This window comes from Aristolochia californica, unplaced genomic scaffold, assembly GCF_029961685.1.
Source record: "Aristolochia californica isolate CCGP_79_NKW_82.1479 unplaced genomic scaffold, dmAriCali1.0.hap1 SCAF_3, whole genome shotgun sequence".
Classification (NCBI taxonomy): domain Eukaryota; kingdom Viridiplantae; phylum Streptophyta; class Magnoliopsida; order Piperales; family Aristolochiaceae; genus Aristolochia; species Aristolochia californica.
The window spans coordinates 4761878-4775562 of record NW_027181992.1 but is presented as its reverse complement, the minus strand read 5'-3'; the positions used below and the strand labels follow the sequence as shown (position 1 = coordinate 4775562).

At 39.6% G+C, this 13685-nt stretch overlaps 3 protein-coding genes across 5 annotated transcripts; 2 read left to right on the top strand and 1 right to left on the bottom strand.

Moving 5' to 3' along the window:
• Window positions 1-1162: 1162 nt before the first annotated feature.
• Window positions 1163-4719, top strand: LOC137958830 (O-fucosyltransferase 11-like). Of its 3 annotated transcripts, none has more exons than XM_068805993.1 (10): window positions 1163-1257; window positions 1379-1457; window positions 1655-1722; window positions 1902-1990; window positions 2165-2362; window positions 2567-2771; window positions 3130-3297; window positions 3438-3605; window positions 3981-4171; window positions 4289-4719. In XM_068805993.1, exons 1-10 carry the CDS (start codon window positions 1222-1224, stop codon window positions 4488-4490), a joined length of 1404 nt encoding a protein of 467 aa, XP_068662094.1. In that variant the 5' UTR covers window positions 1163-1221; the 3' UTR covers window positions 4491-4719. The 3 variants fall into 3 exon arrangements, with proteins under 3 accessions (XP_068662094.1, XP_068662097.1, XP_068662096.1); XM_068805996.1 differs by having other exon boundaries at window positions 4311-4387; XM_068805995.1 differs by having other exon boundaries at window positions 4255-4381.
• A 667-nt stretch (window positions 4720-5386) lies between these two features.
• LOC137958652 (pentatricopeptide repeat-containing protein At4g08210) lies at window positions 5387-7483 on the top strand. The gene has a single exon (XM_068805731.1). It carries the CDS (start codon window positions 5387-5389, stop codon window positions 7481-7483), a length of 2097 nt encoding a protein of 698 aa, XP_068661832.1.
• Window positions 7484-11052: 3569 nt separating this feature from the next.
• Window positions 11053-13240, bottom strand: LOC137960048 (uncharacterized). Its single transcript, XM_068807512.1, has 2 exons — window positions 12396-13240; window positions 11053-11734 (listed from the first exon to the last, which is right to left on the bottom strand). The coding sequence occupies exons 1-2, from the start codon at window positions 12907-12909 to the stop codon at window positions 11133-11135; spliced, it is 1116 nt and encodes a 371-aa protein (XP_068663613.1). The 5' UTR covers window positions 12910-13240; the 3' UTR covers window positions 11053-11132.
• Window positions 13241-13685: the final 445 nt, after the last annotated feature.

The window sequence follows — 13685 nt, the reverse complement described above, 5'->3', positions numbered from 1 at the left end:
AGCCAGCTCTCGCCCCCAGGGGCCGCTGTAATCTCCGTAGACTCGCTTTATCGTTTCAGCTTTATGAAACGTGTAAAATGTAGATAATTGAATAGGAATAAAAATATAGCTTTCGTCCCCTTGTCCATGCCAGTCAAGTAACCAATGGTATATCGGTCATTTCGCTCCTGAATATTATAATCTCGACGTCCGGCTAACATAGCCAAAGGATTCGATGGCTCTTCGTTATCCGATGAAACTGAATGACGTTAATACCCCTACAATCAAATGCCGCTGGGCAGATGGAAATTATTGACTAAAGAAAGGGTAACTCAGTCACATAAAGTTACACGCGAGAGAGCCTGTGAGAGGCACGTTCAAATGTATTCTTCGTGTACATTCCAGTCCATAACTTGAAAATGACATGAAGCTATCGAAGAGATGTGCTTTGATACAATCTGAGAAGCAGAAAGGTTTACGTGATCACGATTCACGTCCAACACGGGAGTAGTAGTAGTTAGAAATCATTCAATGAGAACTGTGAAAGAGGGGGAAGAGAGATGGGGCGCCATGAAAGAACGATATCACTCCGAATTGATTGCAGAATCAGCGTCGTACAACTGTTTGGATGAGTGGATGTGAGCTGCTCAAGCCAGGCAGGCGGAAGCTACGCTTAAATGGAACATACATGGCCGAATTATTGTTTGGGGCGATCACGATGGAGCGCATCTTCTGTGCTTGCATGTACCAAATCCACCACGGCTTACTCTCCTCAAGGCAGTGGATCTGACTCTCTTGGCTGTCGCCACTCTTGGCAAGCAAACTTCGACTGTATCGCTTTAGAGCTTTTCCCCATTTTGCTGTTTGCATGTCCTTTGGGTGTTTCTCTCTCCGGAGCTTCCTCTGTTGCATGTTCTTTTGAGTACTGCAGCCATGAAAACGCAAGCTGCGGTCAATGATGGGAAGGTCATCTCTCCCCCCTTGAGTCCGCCTTCTTCTCCACGGCGTCTCTCGCGGGCGCATTCTCGCCGGCTCTATAGGACTAAATCCGGTGGTTCTTATGTCAGTGGTTCCCTCATCGCCTTCTTTCTTCGCCGGCATTTCCGTTTCTTTTTTCTTCTTCCTCTTCTTTACGTCTCCGGCCTTCTTATGTGCGTGAGGACGGTTTCTGTTGTGCGCAGTCGTCCTCTTCCCGGATCCTTGTACCGAAGTGGTGACGTCTTCAGGAAGCTCTGGCCAGAAATGCGGTCTGATAGAAGTAATTCCTCTGTCCTTCAGGTTGGTTTCTTCGACTTCTTGATCTGTTGTTATGCTCCGGAAGCTAAAATGTTCTGATTGTTTTTTGTGTTTTTAAATTTTATTTTACCTGCTTTGAATTTTGATTGCCACTGTGTTGTAGTTGACCACGGTATGGAATAATAGTAGGAGACTAGAAGGGAAAAAGACTTGTAGAAATGTCTCAGTCAAACTACATTCAGGTGTGGCATATTAGTATATTGGTCACAGTTTTTTCTTTCATCTTTCAACTGATATGAACTTGTAATTACCTTTATTATCTAGCTATTTATGTTCTTCAAGTTTCTATTCTGATCTGTAAGATAGAAAATGGAATGTATATTTGCTGAAAGTTTATCCATTAAAGCCGTAACTTAATTTTTTTTTTTTTTAACATCAGATGTACCTGCTCCAACTATTTTTCTAGTTGTTGAGGCTAATGGTGGTCTTAATCAGCAACGTTCATCGGTATGTACAATCTCATGATTTTTTTGAACAATGAATACCCCTTTAAGGAAAATGAGACAAGCTAGATGCACTTAAAATGTGCCATTGATGAGCTAAGTGAAGAATCTGCGGCCTCATCCTGTGCTTACTAATTTCATCTTTGTATTAGAAAGATTTAGAATTTTTATTATGGTGTGCAGATCTGCAACGCAGTGGCGGTCGCAGGGCTCTTGAATGCAACACTTGTGATACCCCAATTTCAGTTCCACAGTGTTTGGAAGGACCCAAGGTTAGTTTAAAAAAAGGATAAAATATCTATTCAAGCATGAATGAACAGAAAGCTTTTTTATGTGATAGTCTTGCTGTGTCTTATTTGTATCATGCAGCTTAATGAACTCACAGTTACTGTGCTTTTGTTCGACTCGTTTTAGGATAATTTTTAATTTTTATGTCCTGTTTGCAGTAAATTTGAAGATATATACGACGAGGAACATTTTATTAAAATACTTGAAGGCCATGTCAGAGTTGTCAGGAAGCTACCTAAGTTTTTAAAGAAAAGTTTTCATCACAATTTCAGCAATATTCCAAAATTCAGAGTAAAAGCTTGGGCCCAAGCTAGTTATTATATGGCAGCTGTCCACCCAGTGCTGAAGAAAAAGGGGTAGTTTGACTTCCCTACCACAATAACTTCATTTGTCTGTACACAAGCACATATTGATACTGTCTTTCACATCCATTTCCAGAGGGACCCAATATTTGTCAAGACTTTTAATTGAAAGATCTAGAATACATGCTACAAGATGCGTCTCATGTTGTTTTCCCTTATAATCCACACTAACTTGTTTTCATTTACTCCTGATTCCAGAGTAGTCCGCATAGCCCCCTTTGCAAATAGGCTGGCATTGGAGGTTCCACCAAGTATTCAATATCTCCGATGCTTGGCCAATTATGAAGCATTGAAGTTTTCAGTTCCCATTTCAGTGCTAGCAGAACAGTTGGTGACTCGCATGGTTCAGATAAGTTCTTCGACTGGGGGAAAATACGTGTCTGTCCACCTTCGTTTTGAAGAGGTACTAAAGACAGTTCCTTCTGCCCCATCAGTTAGGTTCCTAATTTGACTTACTAGCAGCGTAGAATTTATAAGCAGTTGAGAGGAGTCCTCTCAGAAATCTTATTTCCTCATCTACAACAGATATTTTACGGTCCAAAAGTTTTACATTGATGGAGTTATATTGTATTCAGGACCCCTTTGATTGAAATCTCTGGATGAGATCATTGGTGAGGCTATTGGACCATGGCTGCTTCCTATGTGATTCTCTAGTTTTTTTTCTGGGGTTGTTTGCGTTTTGAGTGAGATTTGACTTACAAAGAAGAGAATAAAAAAACTATTTGACAGTTCTACAAGTTGATTTGTATCGTTATCTTCAGGATATGGTGGCCTTCTCTTGTTGTGAATATGATGGTGGAAAGGAAGAAAAGAAAGAAATGGAGCTTGCAAGAGAAAGAGGGTGGAGAGGGAAGTTCAAGCGTAAGGGCCATACAATAAGGCCTGACCTAAATCGGATTAGTGGGAGATGCCCATTAACACCATTGGAGGTAGCTGTACAGTGATCTCAGTTCTGTTATTAACTTCTGTGATTTTTGCTTTATCTTGTGCTTACTTTTTAACATGATAAAGGACATTATGTAACTTCTTAAAGTGTTAACTGTTTATCTTTTCTTTATTGTCAGCATAGGTGGGGATGATGCTAAGGGGTATGGGTTTCAACAACAACACCCCAATCTACTTGGCATCAGGAAAGATATACCGTGAGGAAAGAAATTTGGCTCCTTTAAAACAAATGTTTCCGCTTCTTCAGACTAAAGAATCACTTGCAACTCCTGAGGAGCTTTCTTCTTTAATGGTATCTGTTCTGTTTTCTTGACTTTTAACAAAACAGAAGTTTCCTTTAGACCTGCACACACAATATGAGCATAATCCGTGACCTGAGAGTTGTAAAATACTGTGTGTGTCTGACCTGTTGCCACCTGGTTCACTGTATGGTTTGTTATAGTTCTGGTATGTTGCATACAATCAACCAATGATGTCTTGATGCACCCCTTTACTGAGTGTTTATATTGTTATTTTGAGATATTATATAAAATAAGCCAAGACATGATGCCAATTCTCTTAGTTTTGTTATTGAATTCTTAGTTCACTAATTCAACCTCAATTGTTGTATTTGGAGATTTTAATTGCCTTTTCATTGAAGTTAACAGAGATTCTTTTTTCAATTCAGGGCTACTCTTCAAGGTTGGCAGCTTTAGATTATACAGTCTGTCTGAAGAGTGAAGTGTTTGTGACAACACAAGGTGGCAATTTTCCACATTTCTTAATGGGCAATCGACGATATCTCTACAATGGGCATGCGAAAACAATTAAACCCGATAAACGCAAGCTAGTCTCACTCTTTCAGAATACCTCTATCAGGTTCATTCTTTATCTTTGTTGCAATAGCTGGATAACTTCCTCTTGTTGTTTTTCATCAGTAACTAAATGTATTATTCCTTCAGTCATGATTCTCCATGTATTGTTTGATGGTCTTAGTTGGACTTGCTTTAAGGATCAGATGAAAAGAATGCTTATCGAAAGTGACTTGAAAGGAATTGCAAGGCGGCAGCTTCGGCAATCTATTTATGAGTTTCCTTTACCAGAGTGCACATGCGTCCGTGGCTTGGGCAATTCAACTATTGCACAAAGACACTCAGGCAATGCTATTAGATTTGGAGAAGCGGACTACCACGGATAAAATCTTTCGATTTCATTATCAGTTGTGGTCCTTGTTTTCTCCTTGCTGCCACAAATCAAGCGAGAAAGGTTTTGGGAAAGTGGGATCACATGAGGTTTCTTCTCTGTAGTTTTCTTTGGAGTAAAATCAGAAGCCATTTTTGCTACAGATACAAATAGAGGTTGTAGTAGTGTAAACAGAATTGCATGTCCCTGTACAAATCCAATGATGAAAGCTTCTCATTCTTTCTCTCTGAGATGTGATGGATCAACCCCTGAGATTTCTTCAGTCGTGACCGCTCTCACATGATTGTTTGTTTCATGTTGAAATGCAGCTTAGGAAACGCTGTTAAGACTTCACAGCAAAAAGCATCAACTCTTTACAGTGTACATGATATAATTGAAGATGATAATTTTCAAACTTAAAAGCCAGACCGAACAATTAAATCTCAGCTACTGAATCAAATTTCAAAATATTTCCCGTGTTGAGGGCCACTGGCTCCATAAAAAATGACGGTTAACTTTCAATGTGGTGGTCATATCAGGAGCTGAACGTGACGTCCACCCACCAAAAAAGCTCAAGAAATTATCAAATTCTAAGGGGTATCCACCCCACCATGGGGAAGAGCAATTCTAGAACATTATAAAAACTCCTGGTTTACACTTCGCATGTTCCCCCTCACTGGGCCTCATAAGCTGCTTGAACATGGGGATTGATTGATATGTGGATCAGTTGAGCGGCAGGATCGAAAGTGGTCCAGTTACGCGGGAGGCGCCAAGGCGGGAGTGAAGAAAGTTTTGAATAACAGATAAATTAATTCTCGAACTCGATCGAGAATTGAAAGCTGCTGGGAATCCGTTTCAAATATAGGCAATCATTGAAACTTTGAAGTCTTTCCGCTCATAAATGATCTCGTCATGAAGAAATGTTCATTTCTTTTATTGGCTCCCCGTTCCAACGGAGTTCTGCAGGCTCTATATGCTTGCCGCCAAAAACAGTCTCTCAGTTATGCTAAGTCCCTCCATTGCCAATTGGTAACTTTAGGGTTCGTGAAAGACGTCTTCATTGCCAATAATTTAATTGCCATCTATTCTGATCACAAGACTCCCGATGATGCGCAACATGTATTTGACAACATGCCTGAGAGGAATGTGGTTTCCTGGACTGCCCTGATATCTGCATATACACGTAGTGGAAATCACCAGGATTCCCTCAGTCTCTTTCTTAATATGCTGGAAGTCAAACAGGAGGTGCCCAATAATGTTACTTTTTCAGTCGCTCTGAAGGCATGTGCCATGTCACAAAATCTTGAAGTGGGTAAGTTGATACATAATTGCATTTTGGGAACTAGACTACAATTGGATGCTGTTTTGATGAATAGCCTTCTTGACATGTACGTGAAATGTGGTAGTTTGCTCAATGCTCGAGAAGTTTTTGATTGTATATATCCAAAAAGTTTAATTTCATGGAATATTATAATTGATGGGTACTCTAAGATAGGCCAGATGGAGGATGCACTATTTTTATTTTCTCAGATGCCCAAGCGGGATACTGTCACTTGGAACAGTATCATTGCAGGCTTTGCCCATAAAGATGGCGCCCAAGCATTAGCATTTCTGTCTATAATGCATAAAGAAGGTTGTGAGTTTGATGAGTTCACATTTCCCTGCGCCCTAAAAGCCTGCAGTGTCACAGCGGCTGTTACAATGGGGAAACAAGTTCATTGTTATATGGTCAAATCGGGATTCTTGTTGGGTTGTTTTTGTGGTTCAGCCCTTGTAGATGTGTACTCAAAGTGTGGTGAAATTAACGAAGCAGTTAAGATGTTTGATGAGCATGAAGCTGCAGAAAGTTTAGGTCTTGGTAGGATTGGTCTTTGGAATTCAGTTATTTCTGGGTATGTATGTAATGATCATAACAGTACTGCACTTGTAATGGTTTCTCGGGCCCATAAGTTAGGGTTGGTTTTTGATTCCTATACTTTTGGAAGTGTTCTGAAGGCTTGTACACAGAATTTAAATTTTGGGAGGCAAGTCCATGGTTTAATTATTACCAGTGGACATCATTTAGATTCAGTTGTAGGCAGTGGTCTCACAGGCATGTATGCCAAATGTGGAAAAATAGAGAAAGCTTTAAAAATCTTTTCAGGAATTCCTGTCAAGGACTTAGTGGCATGGGGTGGATTGATTACTGGTTGTGCTCAAGAAGGATTCAGCAAGTTGGCACTTTCTCTCTTTAAAGACATGGTTCATTTGAAACTCCAAGTAGATGAGTTTGTTGTTTCAAGTGTTCTCAAAGTTTGCTCAAATCTAACTGGATTGGAATGTGGCAAGCAGATTCATGCTTACTCTGTTAAAAATGGATACGTTTTGGACAGTGTCACAGTGACTTCTCTCATTGATATGTACTCAAAGTGTGGCTCAATTGATGATGGCATAAAACTCTTTGAGGGTACTAATGTAAGAGACACCATTTGTTGGACTGGGATTATTGTGGGATGTGGACAGAATGGAAGGGCAGATGAAGCTATGCACTTCTTTATTGAGATGCTAAGATCAGGAATTAGTCCAAATGAAATCACAATTTTGGGCATTCTTTCTGCTTGTAGGCACGCAGGTTTAGTTGAAGATGCTCGTGGATTATTTTGGTCTATGAGAACAGAGTATGGGTTGGTTCCACAGTTAGAGCATTATTGCTGTATGGTTGATATTCTAGGGAGGGCTGGTTTGTTTGAGGAGGTAGAGAAATTAATTAATGAAATGCCATATGAGCCCAATGAGACCATATGGCGTTCTTTGTTAGTGGCTTGTGATACTCATAATAATCTTCTTCTCGGTAAATGTGCTGCCAATCGTCTTGTGGCAATTTGCCCTAATGATGTATCTGCCTTTGTTACACTGTCTAATATATTTGCAAGGTTAGGTATGTGGACTGAATCAACCAAATTAAGAGACGTGGCTAGAGAGGTGGGCCTGAAGGAGTCTGGAAGAAGCTGGATTGGGTTTATAAAATGACTTCACTATAGAAACTAGGTGATTTACACAGTCAAGTTTCAAATGCTGGTTTACCAGGTAGGTTGCATGTAAGAGACTTCAGTGCTTGTCCCTGCTCTCCCCCTCACTCTCATCTAGCTTTTTAGCACACTGGGACCACACCCAAACCCACATCAAACTAGTACATCTACCCCCACAACTGTCCACTACACTCCTCTAAGATCGATCATCTGTGACAATTTCTCTCTCTTGCTTTCTTTGATATATACCACAGCTTGCCACAGTGACCAAACAAGTGGTTTTTTCACTTTGCCGAACCCTATTTCTGGGGATTTTTCTTTCACAATCAGAGTCATCTTACCTGCTGCCATTTCACTGATGAGCTCCCCTGTTTGTCTCATACTCTTAGTTTCCTTTTTTGAATAAGATAAGGGCATTTTAATTGTCTGCCACCACCACAAAAAAGAGTTGTACAAAATGATACTAGTGAAGTAACACAAGTAGTTCTAGAATAGGAAGTGATTGATTATCTTGAAAAGTGTATTATAGTAATTTGAATACATTGTTAGGAGTATTCAATACATCATGTGTACAACTCTTAGAAATAAGCAATTCATTCATATTATTCATGAGTTTCAAATCTAAAGTTACTTCATATCTTTTAAGAGAGAGGAGAAAAAAACGCAGTTATAGTTCATAAGCCTACAGAGGCGAGGAGGAGAGAGAGATATGTGAGAACAACAAAGAGATATTTGAGGGAATTTGAAATCATTTGGCGGAGGCAAAAAGGGGTCATGGAGAGATTTGTTTGGAGGAATAATGTCTACATTTATAAAAGGTTCTTGCCACCGATATCTTAGCGTTGTCTGTGCTTCTCCTTTCTACTCTTTTCCTTCCATCATTGCATGTTTAAAAGTCTTTGTTGTTTCCATCCATATTTATTGTCATTACATTTTTCAAAGCTTTAGAAAAGCCTGAATAGGTTTTAGTTGGTGATGCAACTTGAATCAATTGTCCTAGAGCAGCACTTACATAACCAAGACAAATTTCTCAATGAGAAGAATTGAAGTAATAGTCTGCTATTATGCTATTGAAACCACAACAACAATCGCCAATCTGTTTGATAGCTAGTGGCTTGTGACATGAAGAACTTAACTGTAAAGGAAAAGTTAATACACGACAACAATTTAGTTCTGAAGTACATTTTATTATTTCTATTTTTTTCTTTGAACCAGTCTTTCCACCTCCTTTCAGCGGAGAAGGCATCTGAACCTCCCACTATCGGATGCATCTCATCCATTGCTTCTGGAGGAAATCCATCTTCAATTTCAAATAAACTATCACTCTCAGTGGTCAATATTACAGTTTTGGCTGACAATATTATGTAGAGAGAATCCCCTTCAACTGCTGAGAGAACCAAACAGCCTTCTTCTGGTCTTAGTCTTGTTAGTAAGAATAACTTGCAGCTTGTTTGAGTCTTCAAACCCAAAACAGCTTTTGGGAAATGCAAGCCAGTGCCAGTGGAGGACGATACAGAGGAACTTCTGCAGATAATCTAGTCCATGTATGGTGGGTATTTCAAATAAGAACATCAGATGAAAACAAATGGATTTTACTGAGAACTAAAATCACTTTTTTGTACAATCTGGGGCTTCCCATTATTTACTTTGGTTGAATTTCCCATTTCCACATCCTTACTATCAAAGAACGACTGTTCGAACTTGTAAAAAGATTGACATTCAGGTTTTGTAGAAAATTTTCCAAATCATCCATCGCTTTTCTTAGGCTCTGATCTTTTGGATTTTGTTTGATTGAGGTTGATCTCGGATGGTAACTCTATCAAAGGATCATCCCAGTCGCCCCTGTTCTTTGAGTCCTTTCAATAGTAACATGGCAGTCGCAGCAGATAATAGAGGCATAGGGAACACATAGGACAGCAAGTTTCTGTCAAGAATTATATATATGATGAGGCCCGCAGAAACCTCCAAATATTGAAGGGTCTCATGTCTAGTATTTCAATTGCAAGAGTACGGCAATTACAGGCAAAATTCGCCAGTTCAGGTGCAGAAGGGATCAATTTCGATCAAGCCTTACTGTAAAGGTTGCATGGTGTGTTTAGTTTAAGGGGAAGCCATTATAGACTTCAAGTTAAGCAGAATTGCCAGGATTACTAGAATTGTGTCAGCTTAATAAGGAGAAATGTGTCTCGGTCTAATTAAGAGATGCAGTTGAGTCTCAACCTAATTAAGAGATGCATGTCTCAGTTTGATTAAGAGAAAATTAAGTAATTTTATAGCAAGCTTAGTTTTGAGAGATGATTGTCTTAGTTTGATTAAGAGACAGTCAAGCAATTTTATGACTAACTCAGTTTCAAGGAAGTTGATGGAATCTAAAGTTAAACTAGGGTTGTCACCACAAAGTTGTAGTTGCAATAGGAACCCAGCCAAGGATGAGATGAAAGAATTGTAGTCATAATGGGAGGCTTCATCCCATATTACACAGTTAAGATTATGATAAAGAGATTCATTTTTAGCTTAAAATAAAAGTACTACTTAGGGGTGAGCAAGAATTGGGTTGGGACCCGATCCCCGACCTTGAAAACCCCAAAATGAACCCAAATCGTCAAACCCGACCACCACCTGATCACTAGGAGTGGCATCGAGTCAAGACAAACTTGAACCTGTATATGTTCCAGCTTGGCTTGATCTGAATATTTCAAGTTCGAACTCGAACTCGAGCTGAACTCAAGCCTAAAATTAGAATCAATTTCGAGCCCAAATATTTTAACCGAATTTGAGATCGAGCTCAAATTTGGTTCTAAGATCCAAACTCTATTTAAAAATACAAAAATAAATTTTTTTTATAAAAATAAATAAAAAAAATATTGTGATGAAGTTAGTACTATTGAATTGCAAGCTATAGTAGGCTATTTGCAACCTGGTTGTGCCAAACTCAAGTGCGAACTTCCCACCTACTTAGACTTGACACATGATACCACTGAATTGTTTCGTGACAAAAAAACTTGTCATTTCACTATTTCAGTGTTACATCATCCATCACTAGGAGAGTCTCTTTCGCAATCAACATTTTCATCGCAAATGACTTAAAATGCCAAAAGCCGGATCACTTTTTTTTTTTTTAATCACAGATGAACACGAGATCATGTATATCATCAAACAAAGGTGTCCAGAGCACCAGATTGTTACTTCTCATGCTACATAGCTTTCAGAGGTTTCAACATCACACCACTGTCCTGTAACTTTCTCTTCCCAACATCACTGTAAGAGACCACCCAGCAAGCACAGAGCTACAGATGCTTTTACCAGAGATTCTTCTTCCCAGTCTCTTTTTTATCTTGGACATGGAGTTGGACAACACGGGCAGAACAGGCCAACATCCATTGAATCGAATCTCCGTTGAAAATTAAAGAAGAATCCTCACCAAACCCATATGTGGGAGTAAACAAATTTTTAGATAACATGATCAGTGAAACAGAGCAGGACCACAACTCTGTATGAAACTGAATGAATTAAACAAATGAAGATTTACAAAAGCAAATAATGGAACCATATGGAGAGACAGTGGATTGGTAAGCCGAAAGGGAGGATATTTTTAGTAGCAATGCAACAAAACTTGCTGCAAAGTTTCAAGGAACAAGTCATTAGTTACACTAGAAACCTCCGTAAACCACAACAAAGCAGGGCAAGATAGCCTTGGAATTAAATACACAGAGCTCATCCAAGTTTGAGCTGATTCCTGCTGGACTTGCTAAAGAATCGAAATCTTCTGTTGAATCTTGGGTCTTCTTCACCCTTCCTGCGATAACTCGGCAAACCAACATGGCCCTCTTCTCTTTTTCAGAGGATATCGATGTGTTATCATGTGCTCTTCCACTGGTGGCCGTGGTACAGATCCCTCCTGCTCCTTCGATCTTAAAGCCGTTTTTAATTATATTACAAATGTTACAGTTGGGAATTGAGTTGCAGAGATTGGTGGAGCTCTTCATCCCAATTGAACAAATGAAAGTCGCGCAGTGAAACCTTAGGAGTTCGTTTCCATCAGCAATGCATCGAGGATGTTTCTTGGGGAGCTTGTTAGCTTTTGTCTTGATGGAATCGCGATAATTTTCGAATTTGGCTATGGTTGTTTGTGAATTGTGGACCTTGAGGATCCTGTCAATCTTGCAGACTGGAGATTGTTTCTTCAACCAACTGGATTGGAATATGATTTCTACTATGTTTCTGCTGGTGTCTTCAGGACCAAGTTCAGATACTGCACATATAAACAAAAGCAAGAGTGAACTGAATGAGCATCTCCACTGAAACCTCAGAAAATTGCATTTGAGATTATTAGAAGACAGTGAGATGACAAAAACAAATACAAATTACAAGAAATTTGAGAGTTTAGATCGACCAAAGGAAAAGCGAAGTGCTCGAGAAAATACCAAACTGAAGAGAAACAGGAACACACCCATGGATGTAGTACGAGGGAACAGAGCAATCTACTAGCTTAAGTTGCAATTGATGTAAACAATTTCACTAACCAACAGATCAAACCATACTGCATTGCTTTCCTGATATCCCAGGAACCCATACCTGAAGCAACAGAGGAGAGAGAAAGCTCTCTCCAGTCACCTGCTTCTGGATGACATTCCATGCGTGAAATTCGTAGAAATTCAAGGCCTTTGTACTCTTTTTTTAAGCCAGAAATTTTTTCAAGAAATCAAAGAATCCAAGTTGACAAAAGTTTGTAGTCGGCATCTGGAGCACAACACCAGATGGTATTGATAGAAAGCAGAAAAACAGGGATATTGAAAGAAAGAAAAAAAATGGAGAGCAGAAAAATGTTTAACATAAACGACAAGCAAATACAACGAAAGGCCCCGTTGAAATCAAACGGAAAAGAAAAGAGAGAAAACGCCAGCTTTAATAACCTGCATGTCGAACAGTCTGATGAAGCTCCAAACTTTCTGATTTATTAAACACCTCCCCACATTGAGAACATATGCAAATAGAAGCAGCCAAGGATTGATTTCTTCCAAATCCATGGCTCGGATCCACCACCATGCGGCACTCGTAACAACCAGAAAACCTCCTTAGTGGCATTCCTCTAGAGGACCCACCAAGAGAAGCAGAAGAAGAAGAAGAAGAAGAAGAAGAAGAAACAAGCCCATTAATCTCATTCAACGGAGTTTTCATGCTTCTCTTAGAATCGTTACCAACAGAAACAGACGTCAATTTCTTGTGAGCCTCAGGAGAAGAATTTTCAGCCCTGTGCATCACCCTCGTGTTATCTCTCATAATACAGAAGGAGCGAGAGCAGCCAAACTTCCTCATTACAGCCCATGAAGGCGGCTTTTCGGTTTTCTGATTGTGCTTGTTCTGGTTTTCCCTTTGCTTTTGATGGTTTTTCTTGGTGGGTTTTTCCTGGATTTTGGTTTCTGCCATTAGAGCCCAGATTTGCAGCAGAACCGTCGAGATGGGTCTGGGAAAACGGAAAGCTCTCAGCTCCGAGAGGGAAGCAACTCCAGTGAGTGAATTTGCTAGAGTTCAGAGTTCTCCTTCTTTTGTGGGTCTCACTGCTCTCAATGGATTTCCGGCATTACTTTTTGAAACTTGCAGCCTTTCGGAGTTATTACAGTCTCTCTTGCGTAAGATCTGATTCCGTTGCCTTGCACGAGAACCCAACCATTAACCATTAAAAAAAGCAGGCTCATGCTATTTACCAAAGCAAAGCAGCTAGTAAATCGATTAAAGTACTATAATGGCTCTTTTTTTGGTCTATCTCCATGTTATGTTTGTACTATTTTCTGTCTCTTTTCTGTCCTGAGAAGCCCTTCTGAAGCTTCACCAACAAGATCCAGAATTGCAGTGTCCATGCTCCTCATTTCAGTCCCTCTCAAGTAACATTTTCTTTTCAAATCTTCGTCTTTAATGGGAATTATTTGAGAATCCCAATTTCATCATAGAGCAGGTAAATTGTCAATTCTGGGTTCTGGCTAGATGAAAACTTTTGATTTGGCTTTGGAATCGTTTCAAATATCAAATCGTAGAGGAGACTTGCAGGCAGTACAGTGAAAGAAAATTGATCTGCACTAATTAGTAACAATTTAATCTCATTAAAAACACTCAGAATTTATTGGGGGACCCGCCACCCTTAGCTAACGGCTAGAAAACCAATCTGCTCATTAATTCGGAAATGCACGGTTGAGATGGATAGAAAA

Bases quoted from the DNA above. Each gene is read 5' to 3' on its own strand.
- LOC137960048 (XM_068807512.1), bottom strand. From the start codon at position 12,909: ATGGCAGAAACCAAAATCCAGGAAAAACCCACCAAGAAAAACCATCAA. The intron at 11,735-12,395 runs GTTATTAAAGCT...TTATATGTGCAG, and splicing joins TCAGACTGTTCGACATGCAG to TATCTGAACTTGGTCCTGAA.
- LOC137958830 (XM_068805993.1), top strand. From the start codon at position 1,222: ATGCGGTCTGATAGAAGTAATTCCTCTGTCCTTCAG. The intron at 1,258-1,378 runs GTTGGTTTCTTC...ACTGTGTTGTAG, and splicing joins GTAATTCCTCTGTCCTTCAG to TTGACCACGGTATGGAATAA. The intron at 1,723-1,901 runs GTATGTACAATC...TATGGTGTGCAG, and splicing joins TTAATCAGCAACGTTCATCG to ATCTGCAACGCAGTGGCGGT.
- LOC137958652 (XM_068805731.1), top strand. From the start codon at position 5,387: ATGAAGAAATGTTCATTTCTTTTATTGGCTCCCCGTTCCAACGGAGTT.